This window comes from Pseudopipra pipra, chromosome 1 (genome assembly GCF_036250125.1).
Source record: "Pseudopipra pipra isolate bDixPip1 chromosome 1, bDixPip1.hap1, whole genome shotgun sequence".
NCBI classification, from domain to species: Eukaryota; Metazoa; Chordata; class Aves; order Passeriformes; family Pipridae; genus Pseudopipra; species Pseudopipra pipra.
Genome location: NC_087549.1, coordinates 86,684,144 through 86,708,626, shown reverse-complemented (window position 1 = coordinate 86,708,626; position 24,483 = coordinate 86,684,144). Strand labels below are relative to the sequence as shown.

Genomic DNA, 24,483 nt, shown 5'->3' with positions numbered 1-24,483 from the left:
TAAACCTTCACTCACATGAAAAGATACTCACCTATACTGGAAAGAATGGGACAGTATTTTCCTGATGAAACAGTATCCCTGCAGTCCAGTATACAGACAAAAGCTAGACATTTTTAATTCAGAACATAATTTGCTAATAGTGTCAAGTTAGTTACTGCTTTTAATGTAAAGTCAGGGCAACTGCACAGTGACACTGACAGTGTACAGGAATGGGCCTGAACTAAGGACTTCTTCCAGTCAAAGACAGGAATTTACATAGTCACCAACTTACTCCCATCTTATCGTGCAAACTGTAAGCAGCGTAACAGCCTGACTGATAGTAACACACACACCAACAAAAATGAAGCAAGTAGAATTATTTTTTCAGTTGAATTGCCTGTACCTTCAATTGTACCTTCAATGTACAATTCAAATATCTTCAATGTAACAGAAGGCTGGACCCAAAGTTCTTTCATGGTTCAAAGAAAGCATAAACAATTCCTGAGATGACATAGATGGAGTCTATGCCTTTATAGGTGCAAGAAAAGGGATCTTTATATAAATTAAACTCCAAAAGGTTTAATATTACAGAACTGTAGGCAAAAGTACCTTTCCTTCTCCCTTTCAATAAAATCAAATTCAACTGAGGAATTCTAACCTAAACGCAGCATTGTAGGGAAAATGACCCATTTTTAAGAGATTGCAAAGAAACATTTACATTTCTTTTAGAACTGTAACAAAATAATTAAAATTAGAATTGCTTTCTATGTCTTCTTCCCCTGTCTACATCCTGTAAGAGAAAATGTCTATGTAATTTGCAACTATAAACTAATATTCATGTTTTAATTTTAAGGAAATTAAGAGCTTTTAAAAAAGCCCCACAATAAATATTGAAGCCTCTAATTTACAAGATTTGTTTCAGCAACTTTATAATCAGAATGAAAATGTCTTTGAAAAAGACAACTCTATGAGAGAACCACATTTAAAATGTGTTAAGAAATATTAGTTTTATTTAACCAGTTTTCACAGCTGAATATTTATTCTATAAAAACTTTACAGATTGTACAGTTTATATATAGTTCAAACTACTAGAACAAAGAAGTAGGTCCCACAGATGCAAAAATACTGTACCAATCCAAGGTAAAAGCAGATTTACACACTGTACAGCTCTCCACTGGGAAGGGGAGGTGGGTCAGTTCCAAGTAAAAACTTCAAAACTGTACAAAAATAAGGTTTGATTTCTTTTTCATTCTTCATAATACATTCAATAAGATTGCAAGCACAGATACCCAAGTAATAATAGATATCTGCAGTCAGGAATCAATAACCACTCCTGAAAGGAATGCAAAATAGGTCTATTTACACAGGGCACTCTTTTACACCATACTGCATATAGTGTATATTTCAAATAATAAAAAAGCATAGACAAAGAACATTAAACATCTAATATAAGGTAGTTTTTTTAAAAGGTTTTTTGTTTTTTTACTTAATAGTGTGCCAAAAGAATTTTAACTTATTAAATAATATATTCTAAGTGAAACTAAAATTTATGAACATAAAATGCATTTTTGGTGTAATACATCAATTAAACCAGCAAATAGGAAAAAAAAGAACCAAAAACAAAACCCAAACTGTATATAAAGTAGTATTCTCACCCAGCAACAGAAGCACTTATGTAGTTATTAAAAAAAAACAAAGAAACAAAAAAAAAATAACCAAACAAAAAAACCCCCCCACAAACCAAAAAAAACAAAACAAAACAAAAACAAACCCAGAGAGGCTTTTTAAAAACCCACTAAAACTAACTTATAACTTAGGATATTCATACATAAGATATTCAGTGATTCACTAATACTGCAAAACGAGCTTTTTTGTGTTGTTTTTTTTTCCTTTCCCCTTCCGTTTCCCTCCCACTTTCCCTCATTCCCCTTCCCTAAGAGACAGTGGTTTCTTCATGCTGTCTGGGTAAGAATCAAACATATTCCTGCCCCCTTCCTCCCACCCCTCTATACCTCCCTCCCAAAAAAGGACAGAGTGTTTTCTTAGCAATCATCCTGAGCACACTCTCTTTTTGGGGATATGTGTGATTTAACCTTAATAGGGTCTAGTTCCCCAAAATTTCAGAATGTTCCATTACTTGAGGTATTTCAACCTTCTTCTGAGACAACAGCTTGTATCTTAGCTGACTCATTGGGCAGAGAAAGTAAGGGCTGGCTAATACCCGTTTCAATTCTGTATTCTCATGAAAAAGAAAAGCATTATTCCAGACTTCCCTGCCACACAGAAAATAATGCAACACCATTCACTTTTTAATTAATTCTCTATTTGATACAGTACTAGCCAAAGATAACAAAAACTAGAGCTTTTAAAGAGATGTTTGGTAGTGCACTCTATCATTTTTTAGCTTGTGTGTGTGTGTCTACGTACACGCTCTCACACACATATTACATTTATATATATATAAAAGACATATATATATGCACACACATACACTTGTGTATGTGTATATATATCTGCATGTAACAATCAGGGAAAAAGGAGTTTTGTTCAAATTTAAGTGATACAGTACTTTTAAACCCCTTGACAATAAAAGGGGAGGGGGTGTGTACGTCCACTCCTGTTCCCAAGTTGAACAAGGGGTTAGTTTATATAGGTTTTTTTTTAAAACGGGCATATTTTGTTTGCCCTGATGTCCAAGAAATACAATTCCAGTGTCAATGGGCATCTCATCAGAACTCATCGATTCTGTTCTGCAGATATTTTAACATTGAGTCCATCCCTTGTGCTGAGCCCCAGATTTTCTTCAAAACTTCGCACTCCTTTTCGTTTGCTTGTTCCAACTCCACCTTCATGATGTTCCGTACTAAAGCTTTGGATTCTTCAAGTACCTAGGCCAAAAATAAAAAAGGGGAGTTGGGTTAGCATTACATGAGAACTAAGCAACACATGCACTTACAGGTTATATGGATGGATCCAGAAGTTGATTATGAACTTAAGCTTATCAATTCATGGGCATACTATAAGAAACAGTTCTCACAGTCTTTCATGTAGCATCACACAAAATTTCCTTTACCTTATACCAGTACAATTTAAAAGTGCAGGAAAATGTGGAAATAACAAAAACAATAAAATAACAATAATATGGTCTTATAACTAGGGAAAACTCCAAGTCCATTTTGGTATTATTCAGTACTGTTTTATTAACTAGGCAGATCTTGAATTTCTTGAGCACTTAAGATACACTGAAAAAAATCTCATCTGCTTTTCCATTTAGAAAACTTTTAACTTGCTTTAAAATCCAACATTTCTAATGCACAGAACACACAGAACAGTTATTTTTTACTAAACCTTTTCTTGCAAAAAAAGCATCAAATAGTGGCAGTTTTAGCTGTCTTGTGCAACTGCCAGTAGTGCACACAACCATGACTGCACTAGGTGTTACTCATAAAACTAAGTTAAACATAATGTCAAAGACTATTTATTTCCATGGTAATTTAAATTACAACTCAAGCCAATTCAAGATTTCTGTGTTTCTGTGCAGATATTAGGGCAACTGTTCACATTGTTGGTTAGAGTAAGTTGGACTTAAGCAACTATGTTAAAACCAAATTATATTATAAAAAATCCAATGCTGGTTTATGTCCTTTATTATATGCCAGAGTATATCATGGTTAAGAAGAGTTAGATATAAATTGAAAAAAAAAAAAAAAAAGCTAAAACCCCCAGAAACAGAAAGATACATAAAAATATGTCAAAACCCATTGCTATACTATAATACAGTCCTTGTTTCATGAAAATGGTCTCTTTTGTTTTTGGAGGACAAAATGATGCAGTCTAATAATACCTGGAGTAATTTTTATTCATCTAATCATAAAAATGTAAGAAAATAAAGGAAACTTACAACTGAATGACATGTGACAAGTTCTTTAATTCGAACCATTACTTCTTGTGTGAATGTTCCCGGCCAAAACACTTGAGAGACGAGTCCTTTGGCACAAGCTTCCTGCGCCGTCAACTTCCTTCCACTGAACAACATTTCATTGGCCTGAAGGGATAAAAAGTTACTTCTGGTATGAAATGTAATGAGACAAAACTCATTAAAGGAAAAATGTTTGAAACAAACAAGAAAAATGCCTGCACTATTTGAAATAGTTTTTACTATAGCTCTTCCAAGTTTTAATTAAAAAAGAGAAAGACTGGCCTACAGATAGTTGGTCCATGTTGTTGACTAGTACTATGTCAGTAGTTATTAAAATATGGAGGTCTATGATTAAGGGTTAAATGTGAAAATATCTTTTGTTATTTCCTGGCTGTGAATGTTTGTTAACTCTGGCTTTCTTGCAGTATTGCTAACTTGGTTATCTGTATATGTGGTAATAGGTTTTAATGCCTGGCAAATTTGTAAAACAACAAAGAATACATCAGCTTGCCCTTTATAATAAGGTATGCCAATTTCTGAACAAATTCGTAGAAAATAAACATTCACATCTTCTTCAGAAGTTCAACACTGAACTGATAAATCCTTTCGAAATCTTATATAGCAGTCTCATTAAAAACCAACAGTATTTAAAAGGTCTTGCACATAGTTTAAAGGTACAGAACTGGCTACTACATTCTATGCAACAAGGTGGTCTCCAGTTCTGTAAATATTTTTGATTGGTAATTATCATGCACTTCCCTATTTACTAATTTCCCCATTAAAGCTTTGTCCTACAACCGCTTCAATTCTACCTTTAGTAAAGTTTCTTACATAGTTAAACTTTGTTTGCAGTGACATCTGCATGGAAACAGCCAGTGGAAACTAAAAAGTCAGAGTAATAGTAAACCTCAAGAAAAAAAAATCAGTTTTACTGTTTCTTAATGACTTATTTGCACTGAAGAGTATGACAAACCCATTACTGGACTCTTGAAATATAGGAAATAAGGCTGCTATGAAACACTCAAACTTGAGGGCAAAATTCGGAGGTTTTAAATGTTTTCTAATCCTGAAAGTTTTAGTAATTATTTCAGCAACTTTCAATTAAGGACCTCAAATTATCTATTTACTGTGGGTGTTGACATTTTACAGATGAAGCAATCTGAAGTCTAATATCTGCAGTCTATTACTTGCCCCTTTGTAATGAAATACAAAATCTGGATTCTACCGGCATTTCCTTCCTTAAAATTTATCATCAACACATCTCTCATACTTAATACAGAAAGCTGTGATTCACACATATTAGTTTATAAAAACCCCAAATCTCTTGCACTATGATCAAATTCTATACTCCTATAGTTCTACCTTCTGTGAATGCAAAATGAAATATAAAGGTTCGTTAACCATTCCCTCTAATTTTCCAGAATATATGTGAATAATAATAACCTGGAACACTAGCTAAAAATCAGTTATGTACACAAGCTTGTCTAAAAAGAGATATCCTTTTTCCTAAGCAGATGTGTAGATGTGGATATTCTTTCAAAATAATTTTGAAAAATACTTAATGTTTATATCAAAGATCAAAATGTGAAGTCAATCTAAATAGTAATTAGGAAAGGCAAAAATTTAAGTCATTTGGTCAGACCTACATATTCTTCACATGTATCTTTGGTAGCATGGATAAAAATTAATGCTAGAAAACCTTGATAATTTTTTTCCTAAAACTAAGTGGCAACTGCTGAATTCTCCTGAACATGGAAGAACTTAAGTGAGAATGGTGCAGTTATCTTATTTCTGCCATCTGTAACACAATATTAGCATAAAGCCTCACACAAAATGAGCATTCCCATTAATATTCTCACTTAACAGGTTTTGAAGGGAAATGTCTTGCTCTGGCATCTTCACTTCTGATCTATACACAATATATGCTGGAGACCCACTGCTATACAAGCTTTAACCATATAATCACGCCTTGTACTTGCTGTAAAAATTAACACACTTGTGGTTACTTTCCAAGAAAGGCAATAATATAGCAATAGAAATGAGGTTGATAAAAATATTTCACTAACATGAGAGTCTCATTAGAAACCTTCATTTTCTACCCAGTCTGTCTTTCTCCTTCCACAGAGGAACTTCCTCGCCTCTCTTTCACAGTGAGGGCTTTGAGGCTCACCAGGGACCTTTTGTGCAAGGCCACAGGCACTGGGGCCTTGAGCATCTCAGTTCTCTTGCACTATGATCAGGTGACAGCTAGTGTCTGTAAAACCCGAGATCCTGGCTCTGATGTAGATTACAGGCACTGTGGAAACGTGCACCCCTCATGACTGACAGAAAAGCACAAGTAATACTGCCAAGCATACTGGGGACTGACAGGGAAACCCAGTGTGTGATGCTTGATCACACAGCTCCTGTGCTCTATACCCAGACCAGACAACCAGAGCAAGAACTCCACAGCAAACATACAATAGCATATCTCTCCATACAGATGTCACCTTAATCTCTACTGCAGATTATTTTCATACTTAAAAGCTAAGTTTGAGAACACTTCTAAAATTCTTGGTATTCCCAATACGCAGTATCAGTTTTGAATTCTAAGGTTTGGGCTTCAGATTTCCTGTAATAAGACTGCTGTTGAATGTGTTCTGTGAAAAAAAACTATCAATGATAGACCTGTTCACTAGCCAAGACTGATCCCACAGGAAAAATATTTCCAGCAATCTTGCAATTGAAGATTTTTACATAGCTGCTGCTGCTGCTAACAACATTGCACTGAATCTGACTTACAAGAGTTAAAGGTGGGACTAATATTGCTGAATTGATACATTTGTAGAACATTTTATGATGCATACAGAGTGCTTAATTCTTTCTTTTGTATGATATTTTAATTTTTCCCCCCCTGAATGTTTTGCATCTCACTCATAACATCTTTCTGCTGACTTCTCTCTCCCTTTCAGAGATGAAAAGCATGCTGCTTTATCAAAGTCTTTAGTATGGATTGTGAACATATTTCATGAAATCTGCTGAGTAAAGTTCAATTTTGTCCCATACAGCACCAATGTTGCTATACTGCAGAGGGTCAGGGATAGTATGAAAACAGTGGATTTTTTTCCTCCCCTTCTGCACTGAACATTATGGAATTGTTAGCACTGGAAGCTTTCAATTTAAATCTTTATATTTAAAAATGAAAGCATTCACAAACACACATGGAAGAGTATACTAGGGAAGAGCTTCTTGTGTTTTTCATACAACTTCTAAAGAAATTAAAAGTAACAACCACAAGTCTCTAAAGGACGAGGATGGATGGAATGGATGGATGAGCAGATGGATGGCCAAATAAAAAGGGAAAGGAACAATCAGTAGTTTGAAACATGCTAAAATATTAAAGATACTCTTATAACTGTTAATCTATTTCAGTTACCTTTTCTATTCTCTTCTAATAACTAAATCCAGACATTATACAATTAATCATTAGATCTGATCAAAGTGGTGCTTTAGTATATTGAAATCTATATCTTTAAATCAATAAATACCTACAGGGAAAAAACTGGCTTTTACAATAAACAGCAAATTTGGAAAAAGAGGTGTAGCTACGAGCACTTGTTTCATACTGGTCAAACTGGAATGTGACGTGGGTCTAAGTTTTCAAAGAACACAGCATGAAAAACACTAAGGAACATGAAAATAATGTAGGTAAGAGGTTTTTAAATAGCTTTTTTGTTACGGGTGCATGGAAGCTGAAATACTTATTTTGCATACTAGCGTAAGACTGCTGCTGGGTGGTAACACAGTGCTCTGCCATGTAATGACACCGAGGGCAGAGCAGCCCGTTCTCTGCTACACTCTGATGCTGTGCTGAACGCAAGACACTGCTGGCTGATCTTCAGAGGCACAGGCAGGGAAGGTGTGTCTTGGTATACAGGACATAACCCTTCCCACACCATCAGGGTTAAAGGTGCCCATGATGTGGGATTTAGTCCCACACCTTCTTTCTGTTCCGTGCATGCAGGTGAAGACTAGCTTGTAAGAGCATGGAGCAGAGAAGCTATAAAGAGTGGTTTCTCATGAAAGGTTTTCATGAGAGAAAGAAAAAAAACTAAGAAAAAGACAACACAGCAAAGGCAAAAAGTCTTGAAATCACGCTGGATAAATTATCACAACTGAACTGTGAAGCTGTCGGCCCCTACCCTGCAAGCTACTTACAGAAGCCAGGCCCATTATCCGAGGGAATGTAAGGGATGAACATCCATCTGGACTTTGTCCAAAAGTAGTGTATGGTGTCTGAAACCAAGCCTTCTCGTTAGCCCAAACCACGTCACACAGAGGCAATATAGACGCTCCAAGTCCAATGGCTGGGCCATTTACTGCTACAATGATAGGCTTCTTAAACTGAATAAAAGTATTCACAAAATTCCTGAAGAGAAACAGAAACATGCACTCACTACATATATCAAGAGAGTAAAATATACCAGCCCTTGAAAACTCCGTAATAATTAATCTCCACAGTAATATCACTTTCAAAACCAACCTGACAACCTTCCACAATGAGGTGGTTATTTGGTGGATGAGGGAAGAGCAGTGGATATTGTCTACAGAGACAGTGAGGCTTTTAGCACTGTCTCCCATAAGAGGTTCATAGTCAAGCTGTTGATGTATGAGCTGGATGAGCAGACAGTGAGGTGGACTGAAAAATGTCTGAATGGCTGGCCCAGAGGGCAGTGACCAGTGGCATGAAGCCTAGTTGGAGGCCAGTAATTAGTGCTGCACCCCAGGCGGTCGGTGATGGGTCCAGCACTGTTCAACAGCTTCACTTATGATCTGGATGATGGGGGAGAGCGTACCCTCCACAAGTTTGCTCATGATACAACAGAGAGTTGTGTTGCCATCCAGAGGGACCTTGACAGGCTGGAGAACTTCATGAAGTTCAACAAAGGGAAGTACAAAGTCCTGTGCCTGGAGAGGAACAACCCCAGGCACCAATATATGCTGGAAGCCAAATAGCTGGAAAGCAGCGTGGCAGAAAATGAGCTAGGATTCCTGGCGGACACTAAGTTGAATTTGAGCCAGCAGTGTGCCTTTGTGGCAAAGAAGGCCAATAGTATCCTGTGCTGCTTTAGGAGGAACGTTTCAGGAGGCTGAGGGAGGTTATCCTGCCCCTCTGCTCAGCCCTGGTGTCCAGAGCCAGTTATGGGCTCTCTAGTGAAAGAGAGACTCAAGATGGTCTAGAGTAAAGGGCCACCAAGATGACCCAGGGACTGAGAAAGCTGTGACTGTTCAGTCTGGAGAAGAGAAGGCTCAGGACTCAGGGGATTGTCATCATGTATAAATACCTGAAGGGTGATGCAAAGGGGACAGAGCCAGGCTCCTTTCAGTGGTGCCCAGTGAGCACAAACTGAAACACAAGGTCCCCCTGAACAGTAGGAAACACTTTTTTACTGTGAGGGTGACTGAACAGGCAGCCAACAAGGTCCTGGACTCTCCATCTTTGGATACATTAAAAAAACCCAGCCTAAACACGGTCCCAGGAAACCTGTTTTAGGCGACCTTGCTTGAGCTGAGGCAGGTTGAATAAGATGACCCTTCCAACCTCAACCATCTTCTGCTTCTGTAAAAGCCTAGCATTGCTCCCAGCTCAACAAAGTACAGTAGTTTGGCAGGTTCAGATTTAACACCCCTCCCAGAAGTATCAGCTGACCTGTCACTTGAGGTATATTCACATGCCTCCCAGCATTCTCAGATAACGCTGTAGCCATACCTCACCTCTGGGCACCAAAACTGTGGCTACAACCCTAGTTGTTTTCACTGTATTTATGTATGGCATTGGTATAAGGTAACTACATGTATTTTAAGTGAAGGTAATAAGGTATAAATGAAGATGGGCAAAGCATTAATGATTTTCCTTAAGGAGCATTTCTGGACTACTGGGACACAGCTTTTCTTAATAAATAAATCTGCCTTTTAAAATTATAAACCAACCATGAACAGTAGAGCTCTATTATCACAGATCACACACCTGTAAACTTTCCCTCCTTGTCTACCTTCTCTTGGTTGGTCATAATGCTCTGGGTACTATGTTATTAAGTTACAAATGCATATTCTCATCCTCATCGTCAACAAAAACATGCCAATTCATTCCAGTACCCACAAAGTGTGGATGTTCTCAAACAGTAACGCCTTCAAGAGCTTGTCAGGAAAAAGTAAGCATATGTGTACGTATACATATAGAGGTTATTTTAAAGTTTGCTCTTTATCTGCATTACATACTTTTGTATTTCTGTGAAACAGGACAATTTTACTGTATTACATTCATCACTAAAGGTTATCATGCTGCTTCTTAACTCATTCAAGTGAGCTAAACTAGCTAAAAGCAAAAAAAATTTCTGGAACCATCTTACACAAGTCATCATGCAAACATCCCATCCAGAGACTTAAGAAAATGTTCATCCTGTCTGAATATTCCAGAGAGTATCATCTCTAGCACACAAATGAAAAATACCATTATTATATTTGAAAGGGGAGGTGTATTTGTAGGTCTTCTAAGTTACCTTTGACCATTTTATTAACAAAGAATAATAGGTGAAAGATCAGGTTTCTGGAAGGGTCCAAATTAAACCAGTGATAGAAGCTCAGTGTTAAGAGCCTCTGGCCACATCTGAAGCTACTGCATAACCAACTTATACACGGAAAGACTGAAAAATTTCCTTTAACAAAAATAACTACAATCATCTTTATGAACCAACTGTGCCTCCAGTGACACAGACTTTACATGCCACACAGCCTTTTCTTGAATATCGATAATAACAACACAAGACAGGTCTCTGAAAGAATACAGATACTCTGAAAGCATACAAGACACCAGAATCTCAAGACCAGTGTTCAAAAGATAAGCTACTTGTTTGTTCTGTGAAAACATGTCTCTGAGACACATACTTTTTTCCATATATTTTCTTCTACTTAGTAGTAATTCAGCTCATTTTGTTTAAATGTTAGGTTTGGTACCTAGCGTTGAGATGATGTTCACTAGTATTAATCTACTCCTCTAAAATATCCATCACTTTACTGCTCTCAACATACTACATCAAGCTACTCATTCAATGCACATCTTGTATTTTTGTGTATTAAATTTGTTTTCCTGAAACCCTAAGGCTATTTAAGTATTTTAAAATTGGTTTTAACTGGAGGACTATTACCATACTCCCAGTTTTCATCGTTCAATTTTAAAAGTAAAAATAGTGATGTGTGAAATGATAACCCAAAGAGAAAGGGACAGAAAGTATAAAGAAGTGCTGCACAGCATATCTCATAACAGGGGAATGTCTGTGATCTTTTTGAATTAGAGGCTTTTAAAACGAAAAAGATAAAACAAGCCAGGTTACATGATGAAGGATACCCATCAGATGACTAAAGATAATCTTACATACCTAATAGCTTCTGCCATCTTAGTGCTTTCCTTTTTTCTATCATCTGTTAAACGTCGTATAAAATAAATAAAATCAAGACCACAGCAGAAAATGCTACCAACTGCACTGAACAGCACAAGTTTACTGTCATCTGCAGCTGCTGTGTTCAGTGCACTTTGGACTTCCTTCATTACCTGAAAGATAAAAATTTCATAAGAATTATTTTAATCCATCATTAAAAAGTAGCATGTTGCTCTCCCCTTCCTCCCCCCGTGAGATCTTCGACATCTTTAATTTTTCCTTAGGGTCCACTCAACCATCATATTAGAAAAGTTAACTTTCTTCATTATCCAAAAAAAAGAAAGTTAAAGGATTAGAAGCTTTGCATTTTAAAAATGTAATTAGACTAAGATAATTAAATCATTAAGGAAAGATCTATTAGATGTTATCTGTAACTGAAGCACTCATTCGGCATTTCTGTAATTTGGACAGCAGATGGCACATGCAACCAGTACAGAAAAAAAAAAATAACCTTAATTGAGGCTAAAGCTTTTTCAAGTTGCACTTCGTAAATCACTGCATGTCTTATAAAAGACAGTATCTCTACACTGTCAGATAACAGTTTTTAAACTCAAGTGAATTATGCATAAAGTCAATTGTAATTGTAACAACTTGCAAGAACCTGCATCTTGTTTTTTGTATGTTTGTGCCTGAATAAAAGGCATAAATGAGGCAAGGACTTCGAATTCCCCCAGCACCCTTCCCCTCCCGAAATCAGAATTGTTCTGACCTCTGGATTTAATGAATTATTTTCAGATGATTTTGTTGATAGCAAAATATGTGTGAATCCATCTTGTTTCCTGACAACAATGTCTCTGTACCGGTACGCACTCTCCGTTTGTCTCACGCTGAAACGTAGCCTTTTATCAAAAGGTTGATCTCTCCTGTCATCAATAAACCTTCGTTTGCTGGCTGTCACTCCTGTTACAGATGTCTGTATGTTGGTTGTACCATTTGCTGCTAATGCTTCCATAAAGGTGGATGTACCTGGAAACAGTTTAAACAAGAACAATTGCATTTTATTAGTCCACCAGTCTCAAAATCCCTATTAGCATGAAAATGCTAAGAAAATGCTAAGTCATATTAAGAATACACAGTAAATATAAAACCCAGTCCCCTGGAAGTTACTGAAATAGACACTGTGCACAGAGCAAAATTAAAGTGAGAAAGGGATTCAAGAAAGTAATTTTATAGTTTTGAGAAAATACATTTAAAACAAGCCAAACAGACCAATCGTCATATACTTATTTTTAGAAGGAGAGAAAGGTGTATTTAACCTTCCTAATACCAATGCACTTCAGTCAGTTAACACTGTGCTTTCTCCCTGTCCAACATTTTAAAGTCATTTAACAGCATCAACATTGTGAAAAGAAAGCACAAGTCTTTTTTTTTGCAAATGTCAGAAGTTAATATACAGAAGAAAAAGACACAATAAACCAAATAAAGAACTTCACTGACAAGATAATTTAAAGTACAATAGTCTTTAAAGAAAAATGGAAATGAAGAAATACAGACTATAGCTCTCTGAGAGGGAAGCAAGACCATGTGGTGAAGGATATTTTAATGGATTCATAGACAATAAGATCTTTCCCATGTTAAACAATTTTTGTTCTTAGAATCGGCAAATAGAGCATTAAGTCTTTATGATCTTGTTCCCAGTCACTTACACAGATGGAATTTGAAGGCATGCAAGTAAACAGGTCATTCCTCATGTCACAGAAGGGACAGGTTTTCATGCACTCCGCATTAGAAACATAATACCAAATAATTACCATTCACAAGAGAAAATAAGAGAACACATTAGATCTATATGTCATCTGTAAGTTTAGGCCTCCATGTAAAATCTCCATAGAATTTGTCATACTGAAGTAATGGAGTATACATAGAGGGAGGGGACAGGAGAGTTAAAAATGTGGGAAAGTGTGTTACAGGCCAAGACAGGAAAGTTTAGAAAGACTTTTTCTGAAAGCTGATGTCTGAGACTAAAATCTACTGGAAATCCACAGCTCTTATCTTACTAACAGCCACTTCAGAACATCATGCATATGAGGTCTTTACTAAAAAGTAGAGTTAAACCATGTATAAGTAAGTTGTTAATTAAATGTCATTGATGGATCTTGCTACACGTCTCCAGGATGAAGGACCACCGCCTCCCTAAGATCATGCTTTAGGGTGAACTTGGCACTGGTTGTCGCATGAGAGGAGCCCCGAAGAAAAGATACAAGGACTCCCTGAAACAACATCTCAGCCTTGGCCATATTGGTCATCATAACTGGTCTACTCTGGCCTCCAATCGGGAGGCCTGGAGACACACCATCTATAACGCAGCTGATGCCTTTGAGAAAGCACGCAGGATCACTCTTGAGGAGAAAAGACAACGCAGAAAGAACCGTGTCTTGCAGAATATACCACCTAAGGAGTCTTTCTGCTGTGCCTTTTGCAACCGGACGTGTCTATCTCCTATTGGCCTTTTTAGCCACCAGTGCACTTGTAACAAACGTGGGTAGAGCCCTTCCCAAATCTTCATTCACAAAGCCTAGCCACGACGATGATGGATCTTGCTTAACTCATCATTATCTTTCTGAAGAAGCTGTATTTTTAGAGTTCTAATAGTAAGCAATGCTATGATTTCAATATTTGCTTTTAATTGCAACATACTTCAAACACTTGTGGGTCCAATGAAGACATTAAACGGGCTCACCCAAGTAATTGGAATATCTTGATATTTTTACTGTATTCAAATGCTGCTTACTTTGACCCGTATGAAATATAAGAGAGACAATAAGAGACTAACACAATCAAAATTTAGAATATTATACATTTTCCTATTTGTATTTCAGAAACTGCCTTCAGCTATAAATGAAATTTTTACATAAAATATTTTAAAATAAACATTTTATTATAAATGTTATGATTAATTAGGCAAGTTGCCTATTAAATGAGCTATACAATAATAAGGTTTTATTTTACTTTTGAAGGTCTTTCTCATTGTAACAGTGATTTAATTCTCTCCATATCACTTTTTGTGAAGAAGTTAAAGACAACTCATGATTTTTTAGTTGTTTGAAGTGAAGAGTAAGAAACTGGATTCAGTGTGTGATCAGTTTCAGAGGCAGAAATTAAACAGAAAATTAATATTTTATACTGTCAAAAAAGTTTCACATTTATTCCCAAATTTTTCATAGCTTATGAAATTCCTTTTTTTCATTTCAGCAGAATAAATAAAAATTTGATGCATACCAAGTATGAAGTTGATGAGGGATGCTTTCAATACCTTTCGCTTGTAAACCATACTATGGCAATTACATTCCTTTAAAAGAATTCCCTTGAAAGGGAATTTGCAGGAACACCAGTGTTGTTCCATATTTCACTAGGAAAACAAGATGAAATGGCATCACTGGCTTCATTGGCTTTTTTTCCCATAGGAAATGCAAATTAAAACAACTGAAATCATCTCTGATTTTTAAACCCCAGTGAAAGTTTTTTGTCTTCTGTCCTAGCCATAGTGAAAAACATGGAGGATTGGGAGAGCACAATAGACTAGATTAAGCCAAAGCAAGAGTCAGTAAACTCGTGCAAGAGCTTTGAGCCTATATTTTCCCATGACTCACACTTCCAAAGCTATACTCAAATACCAGAAAATGACTTTTGAGATGCAAGAGGCAATGATTATATACTTTGAGAGACAAAACTTCTGGCAAGAGAGACCAAGATGTAAACACTACAGGCCTCTTTTCATGCTTATTGAACTGACAAGAGACCTTCTGAGTTTTTATATAAACGCTGTCTATACTTGTCAACAGTTGTAGTTTCAAACCACAAGCTGCAGTTCAGTGGAAGAATACTCTTATATGCAATACTGAAAACACACTTTTAGGATCCTTAGGCTGGAATTAAAAACCTGTTAACTTTAGAAACCACACCTCTGTCCAGGGAGACTCAGCCAGCTAATACGGATCAGAAAACAGCACCAAAGGAGTTAAAATAGGTTTGTTAGTGTTTGTCATTATCCCTGTAAGTCTGGGACCTAGTACACCTGACAGCACAGAGGGCTCTTTCTTTTAGCATTTGATCCTAAGGGGTGAAGAGACAATGCAGAGACATAAAGCAGTGCTTCATGCTACATATACACTGGCAAAGGTTGTTTTGCTGCACATCTTGGACATGTCTTGCAGCAAATGAGGACAAAATAAGAAAGTGCCATTGAGAATAAACTGTATTGCCACAGATTTCCTTGCATGAAAACTTTGCACTGAGATTACTTATCTTCAGGTTAATTACAACTACATTTTAATGTTTCAAAATAGGATTTCATAACAAACCAAAAGCAGTTCTGCATTTTAATACATGTAAAAGACAAACAAAACAACACAGTCTGCTCTTTTCAAACTGAGCATCCAAAAATAAATAAGGGTTTGGAAAAAAGACAGTTTACCCTGGATATTGTCAACTAATGCAGAACCGTGTTTGTTTAAGAGGTAAACAAACAGCTTATAGTTGCATGTTCCACCTGCAAACTGCTAATGTAACGTGATCTCAGAGGTGAAGACATGCTACTGCTGCACAAAGCCAAAGCTTCACCATACAGATACTAAATGAAATTAAGAGGACTATTTTGTTTTGCAGCTGCTAATCCAAACCTGGTAACAGTCACCAATTTCATGCAGCTGCCCTTGGAGGGGGAAAAAAAAAAGCTATGAATAAGAGATAAGAAAGGAATTGCTCTTGTCCAAAGGAAGATAGGCACAAAATACCAATGTTAGAAAAGGGCATCATCATCTGCATTCCACTGGCAGAAGACAGAAAAAAAGAAACCTCTTTAAAATGTGAGCGGGATAACAATTAAAATGCATGATGTCAGATGTCAGAGTTAAAAACAAAGCAAGTAACACAGGACTTCACAACTATCCAAAGTTACAATCCCAAGCTCCACTAAGATATTTGTGCCTCACTGTTATTGTCTCCTAAATTCTTAAGAAGTTCAGTTTCGCTTACACAGCAAACCTTGAACGTAAACACTCCCCTCCCTGCAACAATACTGGGGACACATCCAAAGAGATGCTCTAAAATCAGTCAAGCTTCTTTTGCATGCTTCTTTTTGGGTACACAGGTGCTAGTAGTGGTGCTCTTTATTCAAAGGTTTGAGTGACAGAACGTGACGTTTCCGAAAGGCATAGATGCCTAAGGAACAAGCATAAGAACTTGGGAGGTATGAATGATACTGTCCAAGTATTATAAGTCCAGCCACCACTAAAATTTGCATGCCCAGAATCATAGGCTGCAACAAAGCTCATGTAATTAAACTCTTCTCCCCCATGGGATTGTACAATTTACTTTTGAAACCACTACGGGTTTGTCTTCCGAAGTACCTCTTGGCAGCAAGTTCTACAACATACGTCTTGACTTTCTTCATCCCTTTCATCACAGATTTATTAGCCCCCATCTTATTTTCCCTTTCTTCTTCCAGAAGCCAGCCATTCCTCTCCATGCCTCTTCCTCTTCTACTAAATCTTGGAACAGTGTGTAAAATGGCACATGATATTCAAAACAGGGATTTTTTTTTTAAACTAGGACCGAACAGATGTTTACAGAAAACTACCCAAAACAAACCAAATGCCCTTTACCTGAGCAGCAACATGAAGTCAGGAACTAGTCACTGATTTATGTTTTGTTATAGGCACAGGTTTTGCCTATAAGTCTGTTTTGTCCCCTCCTCGTTTCTTGGCATTCATCTGCACTGAAAGTCATCCCTCATTTTAAATCACAAAATCACTCAGTATTTTCAGAGAAGGCTTCAGTGATTAAAAGGAGCTTCAAGGACTCATATACCTTAATTCATCAACCACATCCTCTCGTACACTAAGCGATGAAGGGGTTAATAAGCATCCCACTTGAATAAGCAAATGAACAAACACCAGCAGCAACAATGTCTTAAAGTGTTAACTGCAAAAATAACACTCCAGTGATAACTGAGTACAACTCAAGTACCAGACAGGGAACAATATGATCTGGAACACTGATTGGAAAAAAAAATTGAATTTTCAACAACAAAAAAAAAAATTAAAAGCCAGTGCTAGAAGTAAGTTGCATTTTTTAAAATCCTTTATCTACTTTCACTGCTTTATTGTTCCCTGTATAGATAATATGCAAGACTTCACATAAGTTGTCCAGTGCGGGTTACCTCACGTTTCATTGTTTTGCCTACACACAAGGGTGTTTTGCTTCATGTTCATATGTACTAGCAAGCTCTAACTGTAAACACTGCTAAGCTTTTCCAGTCTTACCTCTGCACTACATCAAATATTTCACACAAGACACAGATCCCAGACAGTGATGGGAAAATGCAAATGCAAACATAATATATAACAGTTTCCAGTAATTTTTCCACCTCTGCTTCAGCAATTACACAGAAAATATCTCAGAATTCTAGTGTATTGGCACAGATTATAGAAACTAAAAATGGGGGTTCAAAACCTGCTATGTATGTGTCCATTTTTTGTCTGAGTATATATATTAATAGCATTTACATTTTGGAATCAAACAAAAGTTCCACCTTCCTTTGAAACATCACTATAAATATTTGTAAGAAAAAAATGTCTCAATTTATTGTACGTTTTACCTAAAATGATGATTTGCTCTGTGTTTCTGAAAGGGCATTCGGAAAGGATGAAAATTCTTCAGATTATGGGCTGCTGGTCACTGTGATACCCTGCTGTTGGTGTTGAACCCTCCTCAAAACTCTTACTGTTGAGGGGGAGGGAGGGAGTGTGTGTGTTCTGTAACCTTATCCTTTCTAACAAAGTTAACAATTTCTTGATTCCGTTTCAAAGACATAGTTACACGGAACTATAAGATGCTGTTCAGCCACATTCAGTTGTTTTTGCAAATATGTCACATTTCAATACACAAAGAATGTAGGTTTTAAGCACAGATTAACTGGCAAATTATGATGGTAGAACTTGGTGGAGCACCAGCAATACATAACAACTCAGAAGCAAGCACTTGTGCAGTGGCTGGCAGGCTTGATTGTCAATGTCTACCTTCAATTCCTAAACAGCCCTCTTCTCATGCCCTTTCATTCCTTCTCTTCCATATATTTTTATGGGTGTTAATTGTAAATGTCACTTTGAAACATTGCTCCTATTAAACCTACATTTCTTACAGGACGTTGTTGTGGACTAAACTACCATGAGAAGACAAATATACATCTGTACCTTGGTAATGTTTCTCTACTCAATTTTTCAAGTTTTTTCATCTTACACTAGCTTTTAATCTTGACTGCCATGTCACATTTAGAGTAATATGGTCCACAGTAGCCTTCCCCCCTCTTTTGTAGATAGGTTTCTCTGGTTTTTTGATTACTCAGAACATCAAATATATTTATGTTATTTTAATATTGTTAGGAAAAGGGCAGCATTACTGGTTGTATTGGATTTTAGTAGGTTATAGGTATTTAATTATTTTTGCTTTTGAATGTCTTTCCTTCTCAGAGCATAAGCATTCATGCGAAGATAAACTCAATGCCAATCAAAAATGCAACTGATCAGAACACAAAATTCTATTACTGAAAGTGGGCAACCAATACAAGAGAAAATGGTATTTCTCCACCCTTGAGTTAATTAGGTTTACCTTAGTCTATTTTATATCATATAAGTGGAAATAAAAGAAAGCTTACATATTTTAAAAGATGGAAATAACAAATGTTAGGTCTAATGCTTTGTTAAGACCATGCCCATAAAAACAAAAAGGATAACCTTAATATATAAGTTGGCAACATATCTTTTAAGGAGTCTGATTAAGTTTTACTATCTTTGAAAAGGAGCTGTGCATTTTTACGCATAAGGTATTAAGTAAACTTTCCAGTCTTATGGCGGAAAAGAAATGTCCCTCTCCTAACACAAATAAGGACAAACAAGAAAAACCTTCCCCAGGCTACAGACTCATTTTTGTGGCCTTTTAATACTGGGAACATTTCATAAGGGAAAACTCTTCTATCTTGATATTTTTAGAGCTGCAGGTTATGATACCGCAGCATTCATTCAAAATGCTCTCAAATTTGAGAGTTAAGCAAGGACATCTCTTGGGGCTCATCTAGAGAGGAAAGCTATTTCAAAATAGGCTAAGGTTTAAACCCAGCTATTTCACACTAACTCCTGAGGTGAACACATTCTATATTAAAAGCACCTCACTGCAATTTAATCCAATCCCCAGGGTGATGGGAAAAATGGCTTTCTGTGCAATATCAGTGCCCTAATGCAAGGCTAGTCTAGAGCAGATACTGCCAGAAGACATCACAGGTAATTTCCTCTATAGACATAAGCATATACATATCATAGTACACAGGATCTAATGCTTGTAAGTACATCAAAACATTCTAAAATATCTTAGCTAAATTAAGAATGAGATTTACACAGATAGGTATAGCACTGTACTGGCAGAACTCTTTCATTTACCTTCATTTTGAAAACACATGGGAATACTTATTGGCAGGTTCATTCTTATCACATAGATGAGGTTTTTAATACCAGAGTTTGCAAGAACTCCATTCACAACTGCCCCTCACCCCCCCACATTTGGCATTTTGATGCAGAAAAGTAGTAGACAAAGAAGGCTCGAGACTTTCAGAGGTTCAGAACACTGAGGTGCATGTGCCAAGCTTTTCAGGGAACCCCAAGATCAGAGTGCTCCAAGTATCTGGAGTTCATCCCTGCTGGGAAGAAGCGACTATTTTTACATATCTACCTCAAGAAGGCACACATGTCTTTCCAGCCACTGTCTAATGTCTGCTATTCACAGAAGATGCCTCAACCTCCTGTGGGATATTCACCAAGAAGTTCATTTAGAGGTGGCAAATGAACCTGAAGCCATCTTCCAGTACACAAGGGTGCACAGCTGTGTGCCTTACCATGACCAGTTATACTTTATCCTTGAGTAACCTGCAATACATAATGTTGCTGGCTGCTACTAACACAGGCAAGCTGTTCTGTAGCAGCACCCTCTTATCAGAAATTACTGGCCTTGGCAGAAATAACTGGTTGGGGTGGGAAGGGGAAGAACAAAGAAGAAGTCTCTGGCTTTTCAAAGAGGTTCCCAAAAAGTGAAAAACTAAACATTGCAGTGCTGGGTGTTTAGTCCTAAGCTCTGCACTTAAGTAAGGGGGCTGCTAGCTCCTTAAACATTGCTGCTGCCTGAATGGTTGTGGAGCAAAAACCACGAGCTGGACATTGACACCAATGGAGAAAATAGGGTGAAAAGAAAATCAGAAGTCTTGGGAAAGTGTAAACACAGCTTTAGGATCCTCTGATGAATGGCATATTAAAAAATGCATGTGCCAAGTAGGTTCTCACTTTTGATTCAGAGATAATCAACAGAAAGTAGTCTCCACTGAAGAGTTAAAGATTTGAGACAAAAAGATTTCCAGAAGACCTTGTTTTTAGGCAAAACACACAACTGATATTTACACCACATTTAAAGAGGTATTCACAAATTGTTCTAGAGGCAATCTCTCCGACCGTTTTCCCAATATTCTGGGAAAATAAGCCCACATTAAAAGAAGGATGAAGAAATGTGTCTTTGGGTATCCCATGCAACAGGTAGCTGGATAGTTAGTTAGATGCCCTGAACTAAAAAGTAATTCAGAACAGTGTATCACCTTGCCAAATTTGTCCTTTTGTACCGTTGGAGAGGAATAAATTCCAAATACGATCTACTGGCAACAGCTGAAATGAGGCATGATGGAAAGGAGTAAGTAAATATAACCTGTGCTTTCAAGATGAATCTGATCTCTCCTGTGTGGTTTTTGGCAATTCTAGCCAGGATCAGCACATACGTGAGGACTTACCTCAGCTGGTGAACTCATGGTGCATATCTAGAATTCTTTATTCTTCCTATATTAAATAATAATAAAACCCCCAAATAAACAAAGAAAACAACAACCACCCCCTCCAAAACGAAGCAACAAAACTAAAAAAAACTCGAAGTCCTACAGTCAACTACCAAAAGACTTGGATCAGATGCTTTGTATGAGGAAAAAATATATGATATCCTCTCTCAATTAGGCTTTGTGCTGTATCACTGCAGGCAAGTACTAAAAGACATGGGAGGCATTTGTTTTCACGTCATCTTTCCCTACAGCTTGATCCCAGTACAAATGGTATAGTTCTCCACGTGTGGGATTTGCAGAGGCAGTGAAGATCTTAAGCACAGCCCCCAGCATAACAAGAACACAGGTCTGCTGCAGCAGGTCCAGAGGAGGCCACAAAGATGATCAGAGATCTGGAGCACCTATCCTATGAAGACAGGCTGAGAGAGTTGGGGCTGTTCAGCCTGGAGAAGAGAAGGCTCCAGGGAGACCTTAGAGCAGCCTTCCAGTACCTAAAGGGGTCTTACAAGAAAGTCAAAGCGAGACTTTTGACAAGGGGATGTAGTAATAGGACAAGGGGGAATGGCTTTAAACTGAAAGGAGAGGTTTAGATTAGATACTAGAAGGAAATTCTTTACTGTGAGAGTGGTGAGGCACTGGAACAGGTTGCCCAGAGAAACTGGAGATACCCTGTCCCTGGAAGTGTTCTAGGCCAAGCTGGATGGGGCTTTGAGCAACCTGGTCTAGTGGAAGGTGTCCCTGCCCATGGCAGAGGGATTGGAACTAGATGATCTTTAAGACCCCTTCCAACCCAAACCATTCTACAACGATGGCTTTGGGTCCTGGGAAAATGGCCACCATAAGAACATGTTTTCAACAAATTTTGCAATAAAGAATGTAGAAGTAAATAAGCAAATACATAAAAAGAAACATGGCCAGGGTAAATTCCAAGGAAACAAGCACAGCTGAAAGCAGTGAACAGCTTCTCAGCCAGCAACTGGGAGGACTGGAGGCTGTCGTTACACAGCAGGCTGGATCACACATGCACGGGTACTGTCTGGGTGGGTGCTCTTCATATTGCTGAGGAAAGCAGTAAGCTTCTATTTAAGACCTTAGGCTTTCTACTTCATTGACTGTTGTCATATTTATGAACAAACTATCAAAAGAAAAATCTACACACAAACACCCTAAACTGATAAGTCCACAAACCACTAATTAAGTAGTTAACACATGCTGCCATACAGAGAATATGGTGCAAAGCTGCCAAAGTGGATTCCCTCAGGCTACAAAGCAAGTCAGTATAGAATCCAGGATTATTGGTTACAGGCGGTCCCAATACCCAAAGGCTATTTTCTCCCGTAAAAATCTGCTTTTATGAAGTACTGGATTTTTTTTCTTTAGAGAAATTATATGTATCTAGATGAAAGTACTAATGATGATACTATTGCTAGACAGAAGAGATAGCTAACGAGGCAACAGAATAAGCACTATGATATTTAAGTTTCAGCAGCACCAATATATTATACATTAATATAAATTTTATATATTAATATTAAACCTCAGCCTCTAAATTATTATTAATACTAATACTAAGAGGCTGAAATTTTGAAGAAAAAAAATCAAGAAATTAAGAAGTTACAGATGTGACAGAGAAAAAAACCAAGCAACAGAAAAGCCAGTGTGGTTTAAGGCAAAGTTTCAAGAAAGACAAACCAGTTAAAATCTGTCTCAGAGAGTAGGACTTAGCAACTACTGTCAACCACACCAAAACCAAGGGAGGTTTATTTAGGTATCATGACACCCGTTGCTACACAAAAACCAAGAACAAAGCGTATCATGTCTGATACTTTAAATCAAAGTGTGCAGTGGCCTCAGGGAGAATTTTATAGTTTGTGTAGCTGGCAATAGGAAAGCAAGGTTTATTTGACTATTTGGAGATGGAGGTATGAGCACATCTTTTCACAGAAGTCATACTGGTGCGTTCACAGTTCAAGAGTAAATTTGTAGATTTTAAAAAATATCACTGCAAGGGCATAGAAGGACTTGGGTCAACAACCTAGCAATTTGAGAAAGCAGGGGAAAAGAAAAAAAAAATCATCTCCATTTGAATTTTGGGCTTGCAAATTGTTACAGTCCCATTGCTGCAATTCCAAAGTCCAGCACTGAAGCCTCACATGTTCAGCAGGAAGTTCATAAAGCTGTGCTTAGACTTCTGTTTACTACGAGGTGGTTCATGGGTGACAGGCTCTGAACATTTTTAGATACAGTAGATGCCTAAAATGCTGAATCTTGCCTTAGGAAACAATCCATTAAGAACACAAAGGGAAACCAAAAATATCAAGTGAAGTCACTACACAAAAGACAGAAGAATGACTATTGAGTAAAGCACAGATAGTGTACACAAAAATAATGGGACTAGTACATAACTAGCCACAACCGTGAGCTCAATTTTAACTTGGAAACCATTTAGAACATGTCATAGATGCCACAAAATGATAGATGAATTACATGACTGGTTGTTTCCTGAAACCTGCCAGGGACCCACCTGTTCATGTCAGATTCCAAACACTAAAAAAACAGAATAAAGAAAATAGAAACAGGACAGTGTCAGCAAATGGAATAGAAATTTAATTTCTACCAAGATGAATGCTGTGCAATTTTAGACAGCTGTGTTAGGTAAAAAGATATTGCATTTAATACTTTTTAGACAAATAGCAAGATACCCCAGTCATAAGGAGAGGGTGTATAAATGGAACTGAATTTATACAGTGATTATATTATTTTCTTCAGGAGCGAGATGTAGCTTCAATTAACTCCACACGGTTAAACAGGTCAATAGAAACTGAGGGGAAAAAGAGAATATGCTATACTTACAAGAAAATAGGAAGTAAAGAACACTGGGAAGAATACAGGGAGATGCTAAAACAGATAAAGAACGGGTATTAGAAATGCAAAGTAAAACTCTGAAGTACTCATAGTTACAGATGCTAAACACAAATTATTTTTCCAGTGATAAAGAAAAAAAGAGAGAGGAGAATTAGACCAAAACCAAATGTGAAACGCAGTATAAGCTACAAAGGCAATTAAAATATTAGTGGGGAAACCAGCATGCCATAGGAAACCAGAAAAATATTTATAATGAATATGAATATATTGAACATATAACAAATGACATACTAAAAGGCTTGAACATGGCAGGACTGGTGATTGACAGTAAAAAAAAAAAAAAAAAGAAAGAGACAAATGTGATAGTCTATGTGGGAAATGTA

General features: G+C 37.1%; 1 protein-coding gene across 6 annotated transcripts in view; it reads right to left on the bottom strand.

Moving 5' to 3' along the window:
* Positions 1–960: 960 nt before the first annotated feature.
* Positions 961–24,483, bottom strand: part of CDYL (chromodomain Y like) — a 106,259-nt gene continuing 82,736 nt past the window's right edge. For 3 of the 6 annotated variants that reach the window (XM_064663420.1, XM_064663435.1, XM_064663444.1), the window contains 5 exons: positions 12,083–12,339; positions 11,314–11,486; positions 8,096–8,306; positions 3,881–4,024; positions 961–2,867 (listed from right to left, as the gene is read on the bottom strand). In XM_064663420.1, coding sequence (XP_064519490.1) covers positions 2,709–2,867; positions 3,881–4,024; positions 8,096–8,306; positions 11,314–11,486; positions 12,083–12,339 — 944 coding nt within the window. In that variant the 3' untranslated portion in view covers positions 961–2,708. Of the gene's footprint in view, positions 2,868–3,880; positions 4,025–8,095; positions 8,307–11,313; positions 11,487–12,082; positions 12,340–23,759; positions 23,781–24,088; positions 24,134–24,483 lie in introns of those variants that run through there. The other 3 variants (XM_064663411.1, XM_064663427.1, XM_064663452.1) reach the window with 2 other exon arrangements.